The following is a 24,160-nucleotide window of genomic DNA, read 5'->3' on the forward strand; positions in this document are numbered from 1 at the left end:
TGGCTCTCTGTCCTCCCCCTGACCATATCCTCCCACCTCTTCCTTCCTGTGCCCCCCCGTCCCCCTAAACGGCCCAGACATGGCCATCACCCCCCCACACCCCCTCTGCTTCCCGAACACTGAGTCATGGGCTGAAAGGAACTGCAGGATGGGGCGGGGGCACTCCCCTGTCCTGGCCCCGGCCCCACCCAGCCCACTGCCTCTCTCACCTGCAGCTCCTGGAAGAGCAGGTCGGTCAGGATGCGGTGGCAGAGTCGGGTCACTCGGTCCAGAGCGCTGGCTGCTGCTTCCCGGGCCGGCTCACTCTCAGGGGGTCCCACCCGGGCCAGGCGCTCCGCCAGAGCCCTGTGGGGATCAGTGGAGCCGAAAGTCAAGGAGCCTCAACATCTCAGCCCAACTGCCTGGACCTGTCTCCCATTAGACGGACCCTATTTTGTGGGGCACAGGGGCGACAGGTCAGATGGGGAGCTGGGGGAAGTCAGGGGCTCTGGGTGGGGGGGCCTGGGGGCTGGGAAATATCAGGGGATGTCTGGAGGGTTGGGGGTTGGGGGGCTCTGTGGAGTGGCTGGGAGTCTGGGGGATGGAGTGGGGAGGAAGGGGTCTGTTTTGCTGCTCTCTGGGTGAGAGTGGGGATGCTTCCATCCTAAAAGTTTGTGCTTCTAAAGGACTGTAATTCTAAAATTCGACCCTTCTCATTTTCTGTCATTGTGACAGTTGATGACCCTCTCCATCACTGAAAGGAGAATAACTTGGTTTGGAGGGCAACTGGGCACTTCCTGCCCAAATCCCAGCAGATCCCCTTCTGAGAATGTATCCCTGGTCCCCACACTTGTGGGAGTTGACAGATGTGCCAGGTTTTTCTCTACAAAAGAGTGGAGGCAACTGTCCATCCACTGGGGACAGATTAAATGAACCATGGCACATCCAAACAGTGGAAGACAGTTCAGCTATAAAAGATAAAAAAGAAGCTGGTGGGAACTCTTCAGGCGCTAACAGAAAGATCTCCAAGGTGTTAAGTGGAAAAGGACAGAGTGTGTTCAATATTCTACCATTTGTATTTTTTTTTAAAGGAAAAGAAATAATATGTATGCACATAGTAATAGATTTACTTGTATATTATGAAATATGCATATGCATGGTATCTATGCATATGCATGAAGTGTGTCTATGCATATATACACTTATTTACACATATTTACTGGTAAATGTATCAAATACCCCTGGAAAGATATGTGAGACATTAGCAATAACCGGAGGGAAGGAGTGGGGGAGGGAGGCTTTTCACTGTGTGCCTTATTGTATCTTGAATGCATTCCCAATTTTAAAAATTCAATTAAAAATAAGTTAATAAAAAGGTAAAGTAATATAACTTGAATCACTTTGCTGTACAGCAGAAATCAACACAGCATGCTAAATCAACTATACAAGGAACGTATTATAAGATAAAAATGTTTAAAAATATGTAATCCCTAGAGTCTGGCTTCTAGGTTCCTGTAATTGTAACACTCCCAGGTTCTGATTACTCTATAATTCTAGTGCTCTGTGATGCTACGGTTCTTTCTAGGAGTCCCAGGTTTTATGCTTCTAAGGTCCCCTGTATATGCCGCTCGGGGCTAGCTCTGCGATCCCCACCCAGGATCCAGGCACCCCAGTTCAGCTTGTCACCCAGGACTGGCCTTCTCACCCACACACTGGGGGTGCTCTCACCTCAGGGGGGGCCCACAGTTGACCAGGGAGATGGTCCTGCTGATATAGGTGTCGGGTAGCAGTTCCCGGACTCCTGGGTTCTCATGGAATCGTTCTACGCGCTGCTGGAAGCTGGTGGGAGGAGAAAGGGAGGATGGTAGACAGATGGAGCACCGCTGGGTAAGGGTCCCTGGCTGGGCACTCAGCCCAGCAAAGCCTGTGATCCCCACAGAGGCGCCCCTGCCCATTCTGACTTGATTCACTTTCATCTCTCCTCTCTCTGCTGGCTCCCGGGTCCAGATGCCCCACCGCCACCCCAGCCCTGCGCCCTTCCCCCCCCAGCCCTCCATACCTCTGCAGGAATTCTGCCAGCCCCCCCAAGCAGCAGTGGGCCATCCGCTCCCCAAACTCCTGGCTGATGCGGGGTGCTCGCTCTGTGTGCTCTTCCAGCAGCTGCGTGGTCCGGGGGGATGAGAAGTGATGAGGAGGTGAGGTCCCACCTTCCCACTGGTCGCCATCCAGCGGATTCTCCGTCCTCTTCCCCGCCCCCTACCTCACACACATCCTGTGCCAGGCTGCTGGACCGATCCTCCGCACTTCCCCAGTGCTCCTCGTCCTCCTGCAGCACTCGAAGCAGGGCCGCCCGTGTCTGAGCCTGGAGTGGGGCAGTGGGGGGAGAGGCAGGAGTCAGAGTCCCTGAGAGCCTCTCCCTCCCTTTCTCACACCTCGATTCCCCCCTCTTCCCCGTCCCCCCACCCCCCCCATCCCGCCCCTTAGCCCCCAGCAGGTCTGGATTCTGCCTGTGAGCTCATCAAGGTAACGCTGGGGAGAGAGCCTGGACCAGAAAACTTCCCCAGCCCCTTCCATTCCTAAGTCTACAATTTGGCACTTGATATTGAGTCTGTGGTTTTAAGCCTCCTCCATCTAATAGCCAGAGGGTTTAAGGGCTTATTCTCTCATTATCTGATGATTCTAAGACTCTGCTCTCAGGTCTGCAAGACAATTCTTTCCGATTTCCAAATTCTGTGATTCAAGAATTCCAAGTGTCTAGGATTCTAAGGTTTATACATCTCTTGATTCTCTGGTCCTATGTTGTCTTCAATTCAGTGAGTCTGAGAATGTAGACTTGTTTGGTCCTGAGATTCAGAGCTCTCAAGTTGCAAAGATACTAATTTCTGTGGCTGGGGCAGGACTGGCTTTTAGACCAGAAACACTCCTGTGGCTGGGATGGCTGTTTACAGCTTGGGCCATTCTGCTCAGCGGTGCTTGTGCCCGGCCAGTTATTAACCGTGTTTACTATCAGCCCTGCTTATATGCAGAGATGCTTTGATGCCCTCCTTCTGTGAGTTTTTCAGTCTGCGAGCTGAGGTTCTGTGACTGACTCTCTCTTGCTGTAAGATTTGAAGTGTCTGAATGTATTGAACCTTTACTGAGTGTCTCCACACCCGGCTGGGTGCTTTGGGTACACTGAACATAAGAGAGAAGTGATCAGTATGGACTTACATTTCTATGTCTTTTGGACAGAACTCGGAAGTCCATAAAGGGCAAGGGGAGATGGAAATAGGGAAAGGGGGCAGGGAGAGGCCCCCAAGCTCAGTGTGACCCCTCCCTCTCTGCAGAGTGCCTCCCGCTCCCTAATCAGCAAAGCCAGGTTCCAGGTACCTTAACGTCTGTGACACATTCATCCTCCAAGCCACGAAGGGTGCCGGGGGACAGAAGGGGCCCCAGCTCCCCATTTTCCAGGGCGACCATGTCCACCAGACCTAGGACCTCTCTGGGGGTGGGGGTAAGAAACAGGGGGGGGGTCTGTGAGAGGTGGGGCCGGGCAGCTGAACCCCTCCCCACCCCCATCCCTTCACAGCCTGTGTGTTTGTGACCTGGGCCTCTCCCTTCCTCTCTCGGGGCCAGCTTTGCTCATCCCTCAAAGGAAGTCTCTGGAATTGTTGCTCCCCTGGCTCCAGTTCCCTGAGTCAGCTCCCTGATGGACGGTGTCCGGGCAAGACTCGTAGGGGTCAAGTCCAGGCTCTATGACCTGGCACGCAAGAGCTTCACCAGACAGAAGCTCCCTTCCACCTCCGCCCCTAGTCCCTATGTCCTCACCTAGCCTTGGAAGCCTCGCCACTCCAGCCCTCACTCCCTGCCTCTACCCTCTTGCATGCCCAGGCCTGTGCCGTGCCATCACTCTCCCCACACCTCCCCACCACCCCTGCACACACCAGGCCTTTGCTCATGGCATCCTTGATCACCGTACTCCATCCCCCAGCCACAAGAATGGAAATGTTTTAAGATCCAAAGGCTCGATGGTTATCGGATTCTAGGACTGGGAGGGTCAATGGTACTCAGGTTCTAGATGCTAAGATTATAGAGTTCAAGGGACCAAAAGTGCTACCATCCTAAAACTGGAAGGACCGAATGTGTCAGAGTTCTAGGATCCAAAGGGGGGATGAAGCTAAGATTTAGGATTCGAAGGCTCATTGGCGCTAACGTTCCAGGATTGAAATTGTCATCAGTTCTAAAGTTCTAAGATTGGAAGAGTCATCGGCGCTTGTGCCCTAGGGTCTAAGGCGAAAGCAGTGTAAGGGTTCTAGAATTCCAAGGGCCAACAGTGCCAAGATTTTAGGATGAGAAGGGTCATTGGTGTTAAGTTTCTAGGACTGGAAGGGTGGGCAGTGCTAAGATTCTGAGAATGTTGATGATTCTAAAGATTCTTGGACCGGAAGGGTCAACAATGCTAAGATTCTAGGACCGGAAGGATGGCGGGTGGTAAGGTTCTAGGATCAGAAGTATCCCTGTTGCTGAGGTTCTAGCGCGGGAAGCGTGGAGAGCGCTAAGATTCTCGGATTGTAAATGTCACCAGTGCTGAGCTGGAAGGGTCAACGATATTAAGGTTCTAGGAATGAAGGTCCAGGAGCGAGCGTCCTTAGGTTCTGAAGGGGCCGGGGCTGGAGGGAGTGGGGGGGAGCGAGGGTTCTACGCGACCTTGGGGCAGCCGATCCCTAGGCCCTCGCTCACCTGGGGTACACCTGGTTGTGCCAGTGCAGCAGCGCGTAGCGGTCGGCCAACTGCAGCCTCCGGCGGGCGGCGGCCCCGATCCACTCGGCCAGCGCGCCGTGGTAGCCGCGCAGGTAGACGCCGAAGGCGCCCAGGCCGGCGGGGTAGGAGGGCGCCAGGCGGCCCCGCACCACGCCCATATCCTCCAGCAGCCGCCCCCGCAGCGCCTCCAGCTGCCCGGCCAGGCCCCCGGGCGCCCCTGGCGCCGCCGCCTCCAGGCGCTCCCGGGCCGCACGCGCCACCGCCTCCGCCCAGCGGGCGCGCAGCTTGCGGGCCGCCTCGGGTCCCCGGCGCCCGTCGGCCGCCTCCTCCTGCACCAGCACCTGGCCCAGCTGCGCCACGGCGCCCGCCCCGGCGCCTGCGCCCGGCCCGGGGCCCGCCAGCGTCTCGCGCACCAGCGCCCACATCTCGCGCTGCAGGGCCTCGTACAGCAGAGCCACGTCCCGGGCCCGGCGGCCCCCGCCCGCGCCCTCGGCCTTGGGCGGGCCGGGCGCGCCGCCCCCCGACGACGCCAGCTCTTCAGCCTCCAGCTCCAAGATGTGCTCGTCGGCCCGCGCGAGCTCGCGCTGCTGGATCAAGCTCAGGATCTCCAGCACTGTGGGCGCAAAGCGGGAGATCAGGGGCTGGAAAACCGGGCGGAGGGGGCGAAGAAGGGAAACGGGTAGGAGGCAAGGGGAAGAGGGTCGGGGAGGGGGAGAGGTGGGGGGCAGAGAGGGATGTGGGGGCATTTCAGGAGAAGGGGAAGAGAGAAGGGTGCCAGGTGAGGGGCCTAGGAGAAGGGAGGGGGAGGAGATGGAGGAGGGAGCAAGGGGGAGAGCCAGGACAAGGGGACAGGAGGGGGTTGGGGAAGGGAAGAGGGGGTTTGGCGACGGGAGAAGGAGTCTGGATATAAGAAGGAGGTCAAAAGATTAAAGGGCGTCCGATTAGGAAGAGGATAAGATGAGAGGAGGAGTCAGAGGAAGTGGGGTTAAGGGAATGAGGAAGAAGGAAAGGGTTAGGGCTTGGGGTAAGGGCTCAGGGCTAGGAAGAGAGTATCAGGGCATAGGTGAGGATGTGGGGAGGAGTTAGGGGAATTGAGGGCGGATAGGATAGAAAAAGGGCATCAGGGTCAAAAAAAGGCATCAGAGGAAGTGGGGCGGCCAAGGGAGGACAGTGGGAGCCAGGTAAGGGGGTGAGGGATGGAGAGAGCCAGTGGACTGGGGGGCAAGGTGGGGGCATGGAGGTGGGAAGAGGGTATGAAGACCAGAGGTGGGTCTTTCGGGGGTGGGGACAACTATAGGGGTGACCTGGCTCTCTGATGGTTTCACCCTCCCCCAGGAGAGGGGAGTCATGGGCTCAGGAGGCCTCTGAGTGAAGGCAGAGGGTCCCAGTGGCCCAGGGTTACCCCCAACACCTCCAGCCCCCTCCACTTCCTCCCTGGCAGAGAAACTATTTCCTGGCCAGTGCTATTTCTGCCCATCCGTTTCCAGAAGGCGGGGGCTTGAATCACTCCCTTCTCACCTCCCTGTGGTGCCCTCCCAGTCCCTAGGGAGCAGGGGCTGAAATAGCTTCTGGCGCAGGATGTGGAGGGCATCAGGTTGAAGGAAGGGCTCTCCAATGATGGGGCAGCAAGAGCTGTCCATGGGGGGAGGGTAGGAGTGGGGATGGGGGTGGGGGGATAGAGACAGGGTAGGGGATAGGGTTGAAGGAAGGCGGGGATTGGGCAGGGCTGGGGCTGGAGAAGAGGATGGGGATGAAGGTGGAGGCTGGGATGAGGGAGTTTAGGATTAGGGTGAGGTTGGGGCTGAAATCTGAAGAGGGAGATGGGAAAGGAATTGAGAATGTCATCTGGAGTTTGGGGTAGGGATGGGCTTGGAGATGAGTTTAGGTGAAAGTTGAGGATAGAAAGAAGGTAGAGATGGAGGTGAGTTTGAAGAAGTCTGGATGTGAGTTGGGGTTAGGAATGTGGACAGTTGAAGTTGGAGGTTGGAAATGGGGGGGTTAGGATTGAGACTCGGGATGGGTGTGGAGATGGGGTTAAGAGGTTGAGTTTGGGGTTAAGGTTGAAAGTGGGGGCTGGGAGTGCGACTAGGACTGAATGAGGAAGTCGGGGAGGTGCATGGGGTTGCAGGGGGACGCTGAGATGGACCTGGGGTTGGGGGTCGGGAGTGAGACTGAAGAGGGGAAAGGGTTGAAGCTGCACACAGGGATGGGATTGAGGATGGGATGGGAGTAGAGGAACGAGCTATGGCATGGGACTGGACCATTTGGCGGTTGTCATGGTGTTGGGCATAGCAATGAGGTTAAAGATGGCATTTGGCGAAAGGGATGGATTGGGAATAAGCATGCGGATGTGCCCCAGGTGGCGGTGGCTGATGGGGTTGGAATAAGTATGGCTGGAAACCAAAAAGGCATTGAGGAAGACACTGGGGTTTGGGGTAGTATTGGGGTTGAGGATGCAACAGGGGTGGTGTTATGAGTCGAACTGTGTTTGTCCCCCACCCCAAGAAGAAGAGATATGTGAAGTCCTAACCCCCAGTACCTCAGAATGGGATCTTATTTGGAAATAGGTAATTTACAGAGGTAAGCAAGTTAAAATGAGGTCATAGAGTGGGCCCTGATCCATTATGACTGGTGTCCTTCTAAGAAGGGAAACTTGGACACCAAGATAGACATGCACAGAGGAGAAGATGATGTGAAGTCAGAGAGAAGGCCATGTGTGGATGGAAGGTGGGAGGGATGCAGTTACAAGGCAAGGAGCGCCAAAGATTGCCAGCAAAGCACCAGAAGCTGGAAGAGGCAGCTTTGAAAGGAGATGGGATTGAGGTTGAATTTGAGGATAGTAACGGAAAGAGGGTTGAAACTGGGGACAGGGAGGGGATTGGAGGAGATGAGACCAAAGTTGGTCATTTGTTTGTCGTTGGACAAGGGGACGAGGTTGAAGGCAGATGGAGAGAGGGACAGATTGGGCTGGGGGTGGACACGGGGCTGAGGCTGGAGCTTGGTGATGGAGATTAGGACCGCAGCGGGGATGGGCTGGCCGTGTCCATGGAGGTGGGCAGATGGAAGCTGGAGATGCGAATGGCGATGGGGTCACGGGTGGAGACACTGTGATTCTCCCGGGTCTGGGCCAGGGCTCGCGACTCACCTGACAACGGCTCCTTCATCTTTGGGGGCTCCGGGACCTTGGGTGGGGGCTCGGGAGCCGCCTCGCCTGCGGGCACCACCCTCTCAGCCAGTGACGCGCGCCGGGGCTTGGGCCCGCGCCCCAGTCTCAGGAAGGCCAGTCTCCGCGCAGCCTCCCCAGCCGCCTCCTCGTCGCCGTGGGCTCGGGCCCCCTGGAGCCTGGCCAGGAGGCCAAAATCTGCTGAGCTCCTGCGGATCCCCGGTGTCAGCACACGGCCCAGGAAGGAGCGAGGCTGCCCGTCCCCAGGGCTGCCCGCTCGCCGGCCAGGGGTTCTGCCCAGCCGGAAGGGGGCCAGGCCTGCCAGCTTCTCCAGGGTGGCACGGCGGCGACATGATGTTCCGTTGGGCAGGGTCTCCCGTTCCCCAGCCTCCTCTTCTTCCAGCCCTGAAGCTTCCTCAAAGGGGTTCCGAGAGGACCTCAGGGGCAGTGTCCCCGCCCGGGACATCTTAGAGTCTGCCACCCCTAGACCCTTCAGGATGGGCATTTTGACAGGCGGGGACCTGGGGAAAAAATAATGGACCATCGGTGGTGTTGATGACGGGTGGCATTGATGACAGTGCCTTTGTGTACCCAGCACTTTGGGGCATGTGTGCCGAGCACTGGTCTGAGCACTTACTTACCCCTTGAGTCTGCACAATCTCATGAAGAGAGTAATGTCACTATGCCCAGTTTGCAGATGAGGAAACTGAGGCTCAGAAGAGCACAAGTGTTTGCCTAAGGTCCCACAGTGATTCGGGGACAAAGTCGGGTTTCAAACCCAGGCCTGTCAGATTCCAGACCCCGGGTTCTCTCCCCTGAGTATCGGCGTCCAGACCCTTCCCCTACCTTAGTCCTGCCCAGGGGTGTTCATCATCTTAGTGCACCCTCCTACTCCATGAGGAAACAGGCTCAGAGAGGGGAAGGGTCTTTCCCACGGTGGCACAGCCAGCGAAGGGCAGAGACTGCATGGGGACCCAGGCCCCACCCCACCGTCTACCCATGTGTCCTGTTCACACAGTTGGGCACCTGCTTCGTCTCCCCTGTCCAGTCAGTACCCCTGTCTCCTCTACCCTACCACATTCATTCCTCCAGCAAACATTTTACTGGGAAATATCCAGAACAGACAAATCCATAGAGGCAGAAACATTAGTTGTTTCCAGTGACTGGGAGAGGGGGACTGGGCTGTGACCACTTAACTGGTACGGGGTTTCCTTTTAGAGGGATGAAGACGTTCTGGAATTAGTGGCGATGGTTGGCAACATTGTGAATGTACTAGATGCCACTGAATTGTACACCTTAAAATGGTTAGTATGGTAAATTTTATGTTATGTAGATTTTACCACACACATCCCCGTACACACATCCCCATGCACACACACACACACACACACACACACACACACACACACACACACTCGTGCATACACACACACAAACTGATTAGGTATTTGCATGGGCCCAGCCCTGAGCAGGCACTGAGGACACAGCCGTGGCCAAGGCAGACCCAGTCCCTGCCCTCATGGAGCTCGAAGCTTCCCGAGTCCTGCCCATTCCTTCTCCTAAATCCCTGTCTCCTACCTCTTCATGGCCCCTGCCCCAGTCCAAGCCCCCTCCTGCTTCCCTGCTGCAGCCTCCTCCCTGATCTCCAGCCTCTGGTTCTCCAGTCTACCTTGGAGGACCTTGTTAAGGCCTAGACCTGCCCCTCCTCCTGCTCTTAACCCTCCATGGCTCCCCAGTGCCCTCGAGGTAAAATTCAGGCCCCCCTGCTTGCCAGCTGTACACCTCTTCAGCACTATCCCACCTTCTCCTCCTCCTCACCTCAGGCTCCTCTGGGTTTCAGCATCTGTTTATACATGGAGGCCTGTTCTCCGTGTTCCATTCAGGCTTCAGGACCCAGCCCCAATGTTGCCTCTTCCCAGATGCCCAGGCTGAGTCAGGTGCACCCCCCCTTGAAACTCCCACTCTGGGTCATCACTGTCTGGGAATGGGTCTGTGTCCCCCACTGGGCTGTGAGCCCCAAGAGGGCAGGGGCGGGGCTGCCCCTGTGTCCACTGTGTCCACCACTGTGTCCCCAGCTCCCAGGGCAGGCACTCTGGGAATGAGTGGGTGCTAAACAGGAAACGAAGGAGACAAGGACTTCATTCCTCGTGGGAGAGGAGGAATGATAAGTCAAAACGGAGAGGTGAGCAAGGAGCAGGCCACGCAGGGCCTTGAAAACCGTAAGGAAGGGCTTGGGCTTTCTCCTGAGGGCACTGGGAGCCATAGAAGGGCGCTTTTGAAAATGATGAAATATTCCAAATGTTCAGAAAAGTATAGAAAATAAATTTAATAAACACCCCTGTGCTTACGATCCTAGCTGCATCTAATGCAAGCGTTTGCTCTTTTGGGTTCTTTTTTTTTTTTTTTTTTCTTTTAAGAATCAAGCATTGCAGGAATTCCCTGGCGGTCCAGTAGTTAGGACTCTGCGCTTTCACTGCCAAGGGTGCGGGTTCAATCCCTGGTCTGGGAACTAAGAATCAAGCATTGCAAATGCACTGAAGCCCCCCCAAGCCCATCCCTGATCCCGCCCGCTCTAGCCCTCTCCCAAGGAGAGCCATCCAAGCGGACTTTGACCCCGTGCCTGCCTACCCAGACTGGTATCCAGAAATAATGTATTGTTTTACGTGGTTTCGAACTCTCCATAAATACTGTCATACTACAGGTATCCCCTGCATCTTGCTTTTTTTCCCTCACATTTTACATGTGAGATTTTCCATGCCTGTCTCTGTGGTACTAATCAAGTGCTGCACACTAATCAAGTGCTGCTCTGTGGTACTAATCAAGTGCTGCATGGGGATGTAGGTACGGGGATGTGTGTGGTAAAATAGATTAACCAATCTATGTTAAGTATCAGATGTTCACACATCCTCCTATGGCTGGACACATAGGTTGTTTTGAACCGGGACAGGTTCTGAGCAGGTTAGGGACAGGGTCAAGATGGGGCAGTGGGTGTGGGAGTGCACGGGGGGGCTGGGAGGAAGGCTGATGCTGCAGGGGCCCTGAGTTGGCTGAGCCATGGGCAAGAGCATCTCCTTTCCTGGTGGGGACGCCCCTTCTTTCCTCCCTGACTTCACCCTCTACACCTTAGCCATTGTTTCTCAAGCCTCCTGTTTCTAGAAACACTGTCCCAGCCTCTCTCCAGTCTCCATGGTCCCCGATCCCCCAGGGAGGCAGTCACCATGGCAACCCTTGCCTGGAACCCCCATGGCTGTGGGCAATCGATACCAGCCCCCCTCCCCATACAAACACTATTCACACACTGATTTCTCTGTCTTTCATCTTCCAAACTGGCCTCCACATGCCTAATCCCCAGAATGGCTCCATCATCCCCCCCCAAAAAAAGTCCACCTCCCCCTCAAAACAGGGGCCTCCAATTTCCCTCCAATTGAATTCAACATCACCCAAACTGGATTTTTTTTCACCCACGCTAGATTTGACATTCCCACGCTGGCTCCCATATCCACCCCTAAACTGGATCCCCCCTCAAACCATTTCCAACATCCTCAGACCTGGCTGCAACATTTTCCCAAAACTGGCCCCGACGTCTTTCCCCTTCCTGGCTCCAATACCCACCTCTGCAAACTGACATCCTGCCCCCTCCAGCCCCCTCGTCTGCCTCCCAGTGCCCGGCCCCTGACTCACTTCCGAGGCATCCCTCAAGCCCCCAGCCTCCCAGCTCCTGCAGGATGTCTTGGCCACCAGAGCTTCCCTCTTTGGGCTCCTCCTCCTCTTCCTCACTGCCAGCCTTTCCCCAAAGTCCCAAACCCTCTGCCGGCCAGCCGACCTGTTTGCAGAAGTCAGCACCTCCAGTCCTGTGTCTGCATCAGGGAACTGCCCTTACAAATTGTGTCCAGTACAACCGCCGTCCAGACCTTGCCCCCAAACAATTCTGTCACCAGCCCAGCCTGTTTCAGGCTCATCCACATCTTCATTCCCAACCTCATCCCATCTCCTGCTCCATCTGCATCCCAACCCTTGTTCCGGCTGCATCTGCAAGACCCCATCTCCCGGGGATGGAGCAGAATGCCCATCCCTCTCTGGCCTCAGCCTTCCCACCTGAACTCACAGAGCTTCCGACCCGATGACATCTTGTCTCTCTTCTCCCTTGGTGGTTCCAAGCTCTCCATGGCTCCCTGGCGACCTAGATCGTCCGAGTCCCCAAAGTCTTCCCTGCACCCTCCTCCTGCTCCCCCATCTCCTCCCGCCACCCTCTTGCTGGTTGGCACCCTCCCGAGGTCAGGCTCTAGAGTTTCTCTTTGCCCCCAGCCTCTCCTGGCTTCAGGGCACACGTCCTCCCAAATTCTGGTCCAGCCCCCAATTCAGAGGGCCCCAGGGGCGTGTGAATCCTGCCCCCTCCTCCCACAGACTCACCTCCTTGTCAGTGCCCCTCTGTCCGTGCTGCTGTCCTGTCCTGAGGCTACTTCAGCCAGGACTGCTGAGAGCTTGGATCTGAGGAGGGGGGGGTTAGAGGAGGTCAATTTCCTGTCAGGAAACCCCTCCCTCTCTGGGGCCAGGGGCGGGAAGGGCTTGTTATCTGTCTGCCCTTTTAGGCCAGGCTGTGGTTGGGCTGGGAAGAAGGACAAGGCCGCAGTCAGGTCCCCACCCTCAGCCCCCAACCCCAGGCCGGAATTGGTACCGCCCCCCCCGCCTGCTCTTCACACCTCCCAAGGTGACAACACCATCCTGGGTACCGCCGGAGACACCCCATGCTGGATGTGAGCCCGAAGCTCTCTCTTGCGTTCCCTGCTCTGGGGTAAAGACATGAAGGGAGGTTCTGCTGGGCCCAGGGGCTGGGACTGGAGCCCTAAGGGGGTGACCCTGGGCATGACTTTGGAACAGTGGTTCTCTCTGCCTAAAAGGCCCCGTCCCCAGGTCTCCATACGCCCCCCCCCCCCCCCCCCCCCCGTTATCATCCAGGTCTCAGATCCAGAGTCCTTTCCTCAAAGGAGACATTCCCTGACCGGCAAAAGTACTTCTGCCAGCCCTGTACTCTCTCTCCCCAGGGGACATTGCTCTGATTTGCCAGTTCCTTTATAGCACCTTCTACAATCTGAAATGATCAAATTCCTCTGTCTCCCTGGTAGATTTTCTGACTGTCCCAATTGAATATAAATTCAAAGCAGATTTTGCTTACCATGTTCATCTGCTATCCCTAGATGCGTGCCGGGCACATAGTAGGTGCTCAGTAAAGATCTGTGAACTGATTGCACCAATGGGGATAGATCAGAGCTAAGGATTGGAAGTTGGGGATAGAGATGGCAGGTCTGTTGGGACTGGGAATGGGTTGGGGGTTGGATGGGGTGAGATGAAGGATTAGGGTGACTTTGAAGGCTGGGTTTTAGGTGTAGGTGGCCCTTTGGGGGCTCAGGCGTAGCATCCCAGGTGTTTGGCCTGAGAGAATGATCACTTGCCTCAGCAAAACTGGGGTTGGGATGAGGTAGGGTTGACATCGGGGTCGGGGCTGGGCTCAGGGATCACTGCTATCCCCCAGCCCCAGCGAGGGCTCTGTAGACATTAGGTTGGGATAAATGGATCAAGGGTTAAGATTCCAAGGTCTGAAGGCTTCAGTTCAAGGATTGGATTTGCCGGACAATGGGCCCTGGGGAAGGGGCTGGTTTGCTGGCCTGGGGGATGGGGAGAAACAGGTTATGTCCTCCCCGAATCAGTGTGGACCTGTGGTAATCGGAAGGCAGCCCGAGCTGGAACCAAAGTGGCCTGTTATGGGCCGTGGCCACTGTTGGATCTCTCCCTCTTTTTTTAAACTTAATTTTTTTATTGAGATAGAATTCACATGCCATAGAATTCACCCTGTTAAAGTGTGTAAGTCAGTGGTTTTTTTTTTTTTTTTGGCAGTGATGGTTTGTTTGTTTTGTTTTTTTTAAAATTTATTTATTTATGGCTGTGTTGGGTCTTCGTTTCTGTGCCAGGGCTTTCTCCAGTTGTGGCAAGCGGGGGCCACTCTTCATCGCGGTGCGCGGGCCTCTCACTATCGCGGCCTCTCTTGTTGCGGAGCACAGGCTCCAGACACGCAGACTCAGTAATTGTGGCTCACGGGCCCAGTTGCTCCGCGGCATGTGGGATCCTCCCAGACCAGGGCTCGAACCCGTGTCCCCTGCATTGGCAGGCAGATTCTCAACCACTGCGCCACCAGGGAAGCCCGTCAGTGGTTTTTAGTACATTCACAAGGTTGTGACAACCATCACCAGCATCTAATTCCAGAACATTGTCACCAAAAAGAAATCCATGTAACCCGTTAGCAGTCGTTCCCCACTCCTCTCTCTCCCGCAGCCCTTGGCAACCCTGAATCTACTTTCTGTCACTAAGGATTTACGTATTCTGGGTATTTCATATAAACGGAATCATACAATAAGTGGTCTTTTGTATGCTTCTTTCCCTAAGCATAATTTTTTAAGGCTCATCCGTGTCATAGCCTCCCCTCTTTAAGCCTCAGTCTCCCTATCTGGGAAATAGGGTGGGGATGGTACTGGGAACTGGGGAGCCAGTGTGCACCCCGCAGTGTGGTGGGCAAACGTGTATAAGGAGGTGATCTTCTGCCCCCGTGTGGTGTGTCGGAGAACTGCAGCTCTCAGCGCTAGAGCTGGGATGGGATTGGGCTGATTCAGCCCCCTAACCCCAAGACCCCACCCCTCATCCCGCAGAACCCTTGAGATCCCAGAGCTTCTAGAACAACATCCTGAACTCCTCCCTCTCTGCCTCCCACCCTCCCTGAGACTCCTCAGGCTCCATTTGCTGCATAATAATATCACCCATTTAAGAAATTCTAAATCTGTTCCCACGTGAAGCACTTTACTTACATAGTCTCATTAATTTGTTGCAGACAGACTTTGCTGCTATTACCATCCAGGGATAGGGGATCGTAGTGGTTAAGAGCCCAAGTTCTGGAGTTTGGCGACACTTTTGTTCAAATCTCAGCCCTGCTGCTCACCAGCTGTGTGACCTTCAGCATGCTGTTTTTCCTCTGTAAGTGGGGGTGAAAATGATGGTCCAATCTCATGGTGTGGCAGAAAGGATAAAGTGCTCAGAGCCTGGCACAGAGGAAGCCTCTGTGAGTCGATGTAGTTGATAGTATCAACCAGTGATATACTGGTAAATGTGTAACAACCAGCTCTCTGGGAAATGAGGGTGGAAAGTCTTGCTTTGTAGCACTTGCCAATTTCCATGGTGTAAATATTCCACCATGGCCAATTTCAAGCTACCAGGGTGACATCACTGAAAGCGTTTTGGGAGGAAGAGATGTGCAGTCACCCCTTACATAGCAGTTTCACTATGTGAATACAATAGATGTAAATAGCCACAGGATCACACATAGGAGTAAAATGTAAAATAATGAGGACGTGATGAGTATTTATTATCTTTGTTTTAAATATAATTTAATTGTATGTTTGCATAATTTAATTTTTAATAATGGCTGTTTAAAAACCAGTTCCAAAATCTCTGAGACTTCAAAAGTCAGCTTGCTTGAGCTGGCTCCAGCACACTGCTGTTATTTTCACACCCATTTTTTAGAAAGGGAAACTGAGGCTCAGGAAGATGTTCAAACAGACAGGGGCAGGGCATAGGTCCCATGCAAGGGCTGTGCGACTCCAAGGCCAGGACAATGCCCCTCTTTCTTTCATCTCACCCTGATCTAGAGGGAATGCGTGGTTCCCAGGGCACTGTGTGATCTCAGCAACGCCCTTGACCTCTCTGGTCTCAGTTTGCCCATCAGGAGAATACCTGCACCGAGTTCCTTTGGACCTACTTCAGCCCCGCTACAAAAGCAACATGCAGATCCTCCCCCTCACTTTATAGACTGTGAAACTGAGGCCCAGAAAGAGCAAGTGCCTGCCCTGAGTCACAGAGCTGGACAGAGTGAGTCCTGGGACCCCAGCTGGGGTGCAGAAGAGAGGAGACTGCAACCTACAACCTTGGGGTCTGGAGTTTTCTGGGAGGTGGGAGGCAGCATTGCTAGAGAGGTAGGTCACCCTTCCTCAGTGGCTCCGCCCATACACCATCCCCCCAGCATCCTTAGCCCTCGGTCCCCAGAGCTTCCTGAACTGGGGAGAGCGGGGCTGGGAGAGAGAATGTGGACAGCGCTGCCTGCGTGGTTCTTGCCTCTGAGGGCTTCTCTGTCAGTCCTGTCTCCATTCTCTTCACGGGTCTCTGCATCTCTGTCTCTGCCTCTGTCTCCGTGCGTGGGTCTGTCAGTCTCTGTCGCTCTCTGTGTCTCTGTGTCTCTCACTCTCTTTGTATGTGTCTCTCTTTCCCTACGTTTCTCCCTCTTTCTGCCTTTCTCTGTCTTTTGGTCTCTCCGTCCTTTGGCTGTCTTTTCATCTCTGTGTCTCTGTGTTTCTCCCCACCTCTGTCTCTCTATCTCTGTGTCTCTTTGTCTCTCTCTTTTTGAGCTTCTCTATCTCTGCGTCTCTCAGTATCTTTCTCTGCGTCGCTGGTGTTGTGCTTTGGCGTTTCTCTCTCTTCTCTTCCGGTGAGTCTCTACTCTCCAGTGAGAACACGCTCCCCCTCAGCGCGCCCAGACCTGCCTCTGCCCCCAGAGCCCCCGGCCGGCCCTGGCCTGCGCCTTTAAGTGCCGGCGGCAGGGGGCGGGGTCTTGGCGGCCCCGCCCTGCCCGCCCCTCCCCCTGACGTCCCTTCCTCCCCGGCCCCTCCACCGCCTCCCTCCGCCGCCGCCCGGGCCGGCTCCGCGCCCCCTCCCCGGCCCCCGCCTGCCCGCCGCCCCCATGGCGCCCCGGGCCCCCGCTGTGCGGGACCACTAGGACCCTCAGCATCCCCTTCCCTGCCCCGCCCTGCCCCCTCTCCCACGGCGCGAACCCGGCTGTCCACGGCGCCCAGCTTTTGAGCTCGCGTCCCCAGGCCGGCGGGGGGGGAGGGGAAGAGAGGGGACCCCGGGACCCCCGCCCCCCCCCCGACCCGGCCGCCCAGTCCCCCGAGACCCGGAGAAAATGTCTTCGCGGACGGCTCTGGCCCCGGGCAATGATCGGAACTCGGACACGGTGAGTGGGGGCCGGCCCCTTGGGGAGCCCCGGCTGGGGCCGGCCGCCGGACCCCTCGCCCTGCTGTGTCCCTCGCCGCGCGAGCCCCTACCCTCATTTCCCCGGCCCGGCCTGGCTCGCCACCCACCGACCTTCGCCTGGACTTCCAGGCCTCTCGACCCTCCCCCACTCCTCAGCCCAGCCCGACCCCTGGGGGCGCCCCTCTCGCGGGACCCCTGTCTTGTCCCTCTGCAGACCGCTTCCGCTCGGGTCTCTTCCCTCCAGGAAGCTCCCTCCCCTGCCTTGCAGGAGCCCCTCCCTTCTCCAGCGGGTTCTTAAGCCCCTTCCCCTCCAGGCCTCCCGTATCCAACAACTGGCCCCCTCCCGGATTTGCCGGGCTCTTGACCCTAAGGCCCAGCCCCGGCCCTCTCCCAGGAAGGCCTGGCCCAGTCCTGCCTCTGGCCTTCCCTGTCTGGATCCGGGTGCCGGGCTCCCCAGGATCCCCCGTCCTCTCATTCCCAGCTTTCTGGCCCTCCGGGATCTTCCCGGCTCCTGTGGGCACCCCCTCACAGGAAGCCAGTTCCACCTTTCCTGTGCCGAGGGTCCTTTCTAGCTTGTTCAAGGTCTCTCCACTTCTAGGCCTGGTCCCCATCTTCCAAGCAGCGCTGTCCCTGGATTCCCAGCATCTCCAGTCCCCCCAGATCCCCCCAGACCCTCTCTGGTCTCTTCCTCTCCCAGGAAGCCTTGGCCTCCAGCTTCCAGGCCCCCAGCTCAGTCTCGGATTTCTAGGCCCTGAACCAGTCTGACTCCAGGCCTCATCCTCCCTGTATCAACTTCTCCACTTCAGGCAAGCCCCCTCCCCAAGCCCCCAGCCCCTTGACCCCACTCCTAGGCCAGGCCCCTTCTCACAGGATACTACCTCATCCCTTAGATCTCCAGGCCCGCATCCCTTCTGCTGCCCCAGGGCCTCCACCTTCCTTGCCAAGGGTCTGGCCTCCCAGGGAAACCCCCTCCTCAGCTTCAGAGTCCTTCCCCAGCTCACAAGGCCTGGCCCCAGATTCTTCTTCCAGAAAACTCCTGGATTTGAAGCCTCTGGTCTTGCCCTGGCTCTAAGCCCTCTTCTCTTGGGGTCTGTCCGCTGGGAGCTTTCTCCTCAAGTTCCTAGGCCTCTTGACCCCCACCAGGCTCAGCCTTTATTCCTTGGATCTGCCCCTTGCCTGGGAAGCCCCTTCCTCAGGGTTTCAGGCCCCTGGACTTTTCTCTGGTTCCAAGGAGTGCTCCTAGAAACCCCTTTCTTTGACTTCTAGGAGTTTCCTCAAGACCCAGGCCCCTGGCTCAGGTATCCTTGGCTCCTGACTTCCATTGTCCCATGGCTTGGACCCTTCCCACTATTCCCAGGCCCCCCTGTCCCTACACCACAGCCAGGAACAATCCCAGAGAGACCCCCCCCCATTTCCCTGATTTCTGGTTACTCTCACTGCTTCAAAAGACCCTCCCACCAACCATTGCCAGACTCCTCCCCAGCTGGGGTCTTCGTCCCTTTCCCCCAGACCTTCTGCCAGGTCCCTGCCAATCCTCAGCCACCCTCACCCCAGATCCCCACCAGAGAGATTTGTCTCTGTCCCTTCACTTTGTAGGACCCTGCCTCATACAGATCCCCCATCACCACCACCACTGCCATCACGACCCATCATGCTGTAGGCCAGACTCTGATTTGGAGTCTTCGATGAGAAACCCACCTCTCCCCCACCCCACCCCCATCACTCCAGAAAGTGACAAGGAGCCCACAGGCCTGGGTTCAAGTGCTGCTTCTGCCAGCCACTTTGCACTGTGACCTCAGGCAACTGGCTCTCGCCTTCTGAGCCTGTTTCCTGCCCTGCAAAATGGGGTGATGGCTTGAGTCCCTCAGAGGGTTAGTTGAGATGATAGGGGCAAAGCCTGACACATAGGATGCACTCCACACATGTTCGCTGCTATTGTGACTGTGGATATGAGTCAGACGGCCATGGATCCTCAACCCAGGGCTGTCATTAGTTGTTATTTGAGCTTGCAGACCCACTCCCTGCTCGGAGCCTCAGTTTCTTCACCTCTAAATGGGGTTGATGGTAGCACCTCCCTGTTAGGGACGTTATAAGGAGCCAAAGAGATTATGTGAGTGAGATGCACAGGGCCAGGCCTATTGTAGCTGCTATTATTATTGTTGTTGTTGTTATGACTTTGATTTTTCAAAGACGCGTAAGTTCAAATCTAGTGTCTGTCCCTCCCTAGCTGTGTGACCTCAGGCAGGTGACCTCACCTCTCTGAGCCTCAGTTTCCTCATCCGTAAAACAGGGCTTGTATGAGCACTTCCTCCTCCTCTTATTGTTCAGATTTGTGCATCATGGGGACTTGGGGATGGCTAATTCTCCCCTCTCCTCCCAGCTCCAGTCTGTAAGACCTGCTTGTCAGTCCTGGCAGAGGGTCACCTCTCTCCGTCTGGAATCTGAGGTCATAGGCCCCTCCTCTGCCACTTGGTTACCATGATGACAGCCATGTGGGGTCATGCTCCCCGACCCCAAGTTCCAGGCCCCCCACCACCCAGCCTCTCTGGAGGTTCCCTAGCAACAGACCCGGTGTTGGGGCACCAGCCGGCGGGAGGGAGTCAGGCCAGCTGGTGGTGCCGGCCAGTTTTAGCTCCCGCCCCCGGCCCCTGAGGGCCTTGCCACCCACTGCCCCAGCTGCCCCTTGCAGGGGTCCCTCAGCCAGGCTGCCTTCAGTGGGGTGCCAGCCCAGCCCCAGTTGGCTCCCCTCGTACCACCTGCTGGGGAGTCTTCTCCAAGCCCTTATCTGGGTGAGAATCAGAGGTCTTATCTGCCAGGATCTCCAACTCCCTTCCTGCCCTCCCCGGGAAGGAGGCCTGGGGTTGTGAGCAGCCCGGTGGGGGATGTGGGAAAGAGCTGGGGGCTCAGGAGTCGGCAGACCCGGGTTCGAATCCTAGGCACTCTGCTCCATCCGCCCTGTGACCCTGGGCAAGGTACTTAACCCTGCCCTCAGCCTTAGGGTCCCCATGTGGAGAGTGCGGATCATAATTGGACCCACCTTGGAAGTCAGGTGAAGGCACAGTAGGCAGCAGGCATGTGGTTAGGGCTCCGGCAGTGGCGGCTGTCTTTCTGCCCCTTGTGGGGAGCATTACCTTTCTGCTTCTTATGAATGAACTGTGTGACCTTGACAAGGCACCGTCTCGCTGCAAGCCTCAGTTTCACCTCTGGAATATGGGGATACAGGTGCCGCCCTCATTGGGCTACTGTAGGAATTAAATGCAGATGAGGTGCTTTAATGCCCAGGATTTGGCCAATAGTAAAGCCTATTTAATAAAAATGACAGGAGTGTGAGACAGTGTGGCACGGCAGCGGTGAAGACATCAACTCGGGGGTAAACTGTCTGGGTTCAGGTCCCATCTCTGAGCCTCAGTTTCCCTACCTGTAAAATGGGAATGATGGTGCCTTAATGGCCAGCGCTCATTAAATGGTGATCCTCATCACTGTTAAGTGGCCCGGCAGATCCCTGCAAGGAGCAGCCCGGGTCCTCCTCTTCGTTGCCTACCTGGCCTTCTGTCTTCCTCAGCTCCCTGTGTCCTCCTGCGTCCCACCCCCAGCTTTGGGAAGGGCGCAGGGACAGCCCAGGGTCTGAGCAGAGCCGTCTTGGCTGGGGCCCCTGTCACCCACACCTTGGGCCCCAGCACTAAAAGGGAGGCACAGTCCCTGGGGCTCACAATCAGGATAGGATAGCCAGGAGCAGGCAGGTGACCTGCGGGGGAGAGAGGCCCAGGAGGGACAAGATGGCAGGAACACAATGTCGGGGACAGATCGTGGTGTAGCGTGGGAGTCAGCGGGTGAGGGCGCCGATGGAGCAGGAGCGTTTCACAGGCACGCCCACCGCAGTGAGGAAGCAACAAAGTTTCCCACAGAAGGAAGGTTAACAATGTGGGGCTACAATGTCAGGGCGAAATGAAAGACGGTTGGTTACAGTGTTTGGAGTAGAATTTGGGGCAGTAAGGATCAGAAGAAAGCATTGCAGGCAGTAAACTGGAAGTCAGGTGTTGAAATATGGGCTTGCCATAGAATTGGGGGGCTGGATGGGGACGGTGATGGATGAAATGGAACGTTGGAGGCAGTGAGGGTTGGGGTAGAGGGTTGAGTCCACACTGAGTCGGCGTTGATTGGGGGTTGAGGGCTGCAGCATTAGGATACAATATCTTGGAGCTGATGGAGGTCCTAGTAATTAGAAAAGGAAGTTGGGGGAGTGGGTAGACTGATTGCAGGGAGGGGTGAAGAAGAGACCTGATATCTGGGGTCCCAGGTGCTGCAGAGTTGGGGGAGCCCCAGCATCTTTGTTCTTGGAGGTGTCTTTTCGCAGAGAAAGATGGGGGACCCAAAGCCTTCTCTCTGGCGTGGGTTTGAAAAGTGCCACGAGGGGACCAGTGGCTGTGGCTGGAGTTAACCGCCCCAGCACACAGGTGGATTGGATGGGCGCTGCCCACCTCTCATGCTCCGTCTCCCCCGCCCAGCATGGCACCCTGGGCATTGGCCGCTCCTCGGACAAGGGACCGTCCTGGTCCAGCCGCTCCCTGGGTGCCCGCTGCCGGAACTCCATCGCCTCCTGTCCCGAGGAGCAGCCCCATGTAGGCAACTACCGCCTGCTGAGGACCATCGGGAAGGGCAACTTTGCCAAAGTCAAGCTGGCCCGGCACATCCTTACCGGCCGGGAGGTGAGTGAGGGGAGAGGGCGGGGCTCGGGGCAGAATCCTGCAGCCCTGGCACTTGGTGGCTAAACCTAGGCCACCTCCCTGTTTTAATGGTGGACTTTGGTTCCACCAAATCTTCCAGTGATCTTGATTGAGAACACAAGAGGTTTATTCATATCTACACAGTCTCACTCTCCCCACTTCGCCTTCCAGGCTGGGTATATGTACTGAGTATGGCAACATTATTGCAGAAAGGGAGAGGACGCATCTAACTCACACTTAATGGGAAAAAAAAGATGGTGGGTGGGTTTATGACCCCTCTGCACCTCTTTCAATTTTAGAGAAAGTAACTGGAGCAATTCATCCTGCCTTCACACTATCTGTGCCATACATACAAAAGTCACCAGGCCCCAGTGGTTTTATGGGCAAATTGTATCAAACATTTCATTTTTGTGCTAATATCTCCAGAGACTAAAAAAAGAGGTTCCACTGCCAGACAGATTTTATGTGCTCTTTGGTGACAACAAAACCAGATAAGGCATAAAATTGTGGGCCCGTCTTACATGTGAATATAGGTACAAAAATCTTAAACAAAATGTTAGCGAAAAGAATCTGACAGATCAATTAAAGAAAGCTGTGTGGTGGCAAAGCTGGGTTTATCTGAGGAATGCACAGTTCTTTTCAAATTGACAATTTATTCATGTACTTCACCACATTCACAGATTCAAGGGCAGAAACCATATGATCATCTCAATACTGGCATAAAAAGTGCTTGACAAGATTAAGAACTCGTTTGTGAAAATATGAAGAAAGCTAAGGGACCCTCTTCCCCCACAAAGAGCACATTGTTCCTCTCATGTGGTCTTGAACGTGATTCCAGGGTTTTCTAAGGGAACAGAGCCTCCCGAGGGAAGAGTTCTGTAATCCAGTGGATCTGGGGTGATTGGGGGGGTGACCCCAAAACCCTTTGGGAAAACTAAAGACCTAAGTTGGATTACGGCTTTTGAAGTGCTGTACCCCAGTGTGAAATTCAAAATAAAAACTTAACTAAACTTCAGGATAAGTACAAAGAGGATTCAGTAACGTTCTGATTTTTCCCCCATGATGACTACCTCAAAGCTCTTTCAAAGCTATCTATAGATTTTAAGTGTTTAGGAGGTTGACTCTGTCAGGCTGCATAAGTTCAAATCCCAGCCCACAAACTTACCAGCCAAGTAACCTTGGCCAAGTGACTGAACAGCTCTGTGCCTCGGTTTCCCCATTTGTAAAATGAGGATAATCTCATAGGGTTGTTGTGAGGATTAAAAGAGTTCTCATTTGTAAAGTGCATAGACCAAGGCCTGGCCCATGTGACTGCTTGGTAGATGTGAGCTCTGGTTATTATTTCTTGTTCCACAGTTTGTGCCTTCAAAACAAAGATGTGATGGGTGAATGGTCTGAGATGCCCTCCCAGAGGGGCCCCTTCAAGGTCTCAGTCACCCTCACACTCACTCACACAGGCCCTTGGAGCCGCCCCACCCAGGCCCCATGGTGGTATAGGGGATATACTTCCCTGCAGAAGTAAGGGTAGCACTGGACATGGTAAGAACAGCATGTGCAAAGGTCATGAGGCTCAGAGCCCACATCCACTAAGAATGGCCCAGGTTGAGAGCTGTCTCTGAAAAGGGACAAAGGAGGGATATCCTAGGCTGATCTGGGTTGGGGGAACCTTTCCCAGCTCGAGGGCCTGTGGTACCTTGACCTTTCCCCCCTTTCTTCCGTCTCTAGGTCGCCATCAAGATCATCGATAAAACCCAGCTGAACCCCAGCAGCCTGCAGAAGGTGAGGGCCAGGGCGAGGGAACAGGGCAGGGGCAAGGTTGGGAAGAGGGTCCTCGAAACGGCCCACCCTCATCTTTCTCTTTCTTCCTTTCTTCCAGCTGTTCCGAGAAGTCCGTATCATGAAGGGCCTAAACCACCCCAACATCGGTGAGGAGGGGAAGGGAGTGGGCTCGGTGGATACCAACCAGGACACTTGGGAAAAGAGAGTCGGGGGAGGAGAGAACTGGCTGTTATAGTAATTAGAAAGACCTGTTTTTTTGTAGCAGTATCCCTGCTTCCTGGCTGTGTGACCTTGGGTGAGTCACTCAACCTCTCTGAGCCTCAGTTTCCTCCTGGGGGGGTGATAAGAGGGCTTACTTCAAGGTCATTGCGAGGTCTGGGTAAGGTCATGCATGCAGAACACTTAGTTCGGAGCTAAGCTGTGGGAGCTGGTCGGATTATTGTTATCGGCAGCATCCATTGTCATTGCCATTATCATTAGGCAGAGTGGAGAAAGTGGGGTCTTTACAAAAGAAGCAGGATTTAGCCTGGCCTGAATGTGGCCGTAGCATTTATACATCCATTTGTTTGTATATACTCAGTGAATATTTATTGAGTGGCTGCTTATGTGTCAGACTGTGGGGCACAGCGGTAAAGAAAACAGGTACAAACCCCTGGCCTCATAGAGCTGACATTCTTGTGCGGAAGTGGAGAAGGTGGTAAAGTGG

The 24,160-nt window shown here is 55.4% G+C and overlaps 2 protein-coding genes across 8 annotated transcripts in view; one reads left to right on the forward strand and one right to left on the reverse strand.

The window, feature by feature from the left end:
- The window catches only part of EXOC3L2 (exocyst complex component 3 like 2), an 83,502-nt gene extending 71,149 nt beyond the window's left edge, over positions 1–12,353 (reverse strand). For 5 of the 6 annotated variants that reach the window (XR_014237597.1, XR_014237598.1, XM_082367850.1 and 2 more), the window contains exons 1-8: positions 12,293–12,353; positions 7,865–8,403; positions 4,699–5,332; positions 3,349–3,460; positions 2,240–2,341; positions 2,039–2,139; positions 1,708–1,818; positions 210–345 (exon numbers count right to left, since the gene is read on the reverse strand). Coding sequence is in view for 4 of the 6 variants with exons in the window: in XM_082367850.1 (XP_082223976.1) it covers positions 210–345; positions 1,708–1,818; positions 2,039–2,139; positions 2,240–2,341; positions 3,349–3,460; positions 4,699–5,332; positions 7,865–8,387 (1,719 nt within the window). In the remaining 2 variants the exon portion in view is untranslated. Of the gene's footprint in view, positions 1–209; positions 346–1,707; positions 1,819–2,038; positions 2,140–2,239; positions 2,342–3,348; positions 3,461–4,698; positions 5,333–7,864; positions 8,404–11,987; positions 12,252–12,292 lie in introns of those variants that run through there. The other variant, XM_082367849.1, reaches the window with a different exon arrangement.
- Positions 12,354–16,557: 4,204 nt separating this feature from the next.
- Positions 16,558–24,160, forward strand: part of MARK4 (microtubule affinity regulating kinase 4) — a 32,501-nt gene continuing 24,898 nt past the window's right edge. For both annotated transcript variants that reach the window (XM_082369716.1, XM_082369717.1), the window contains exons 1-4: positions 16,558–16,931; positions 21,457–21,657; positions 23,401–23,454; positions 23,552–23,600. In XM_082369716.1, the coding sequence (XP_082225842.1) occupies positions 16,881–16,931; positions 21,457–21,657; positions 23,401–23,454; positions 23,552–23,600 (355 nt within the window). In that variant the 5' untranslated portion in view covers positions 16,558–16,880. The remainder of the gene's footprint in view (positions 16,932–21,456; positions 21,658–23,400; positions 23,455–23,551; positions 23,601–24,160) is intronic.

Source organism: Balaenoptera borealis (genome assembly GCF_965194805.1).
Source record: "Balaenoptera borealis genome assembly, chromosome: 19".
Classification (NCBI taxonomy): domain Eukaryota; kingdom Metazoa; phylum Chordata; class Mammalia; order Artiodactyla; family Balaenopteridae; genus Balaenoptera; species Balaenoptera borealis.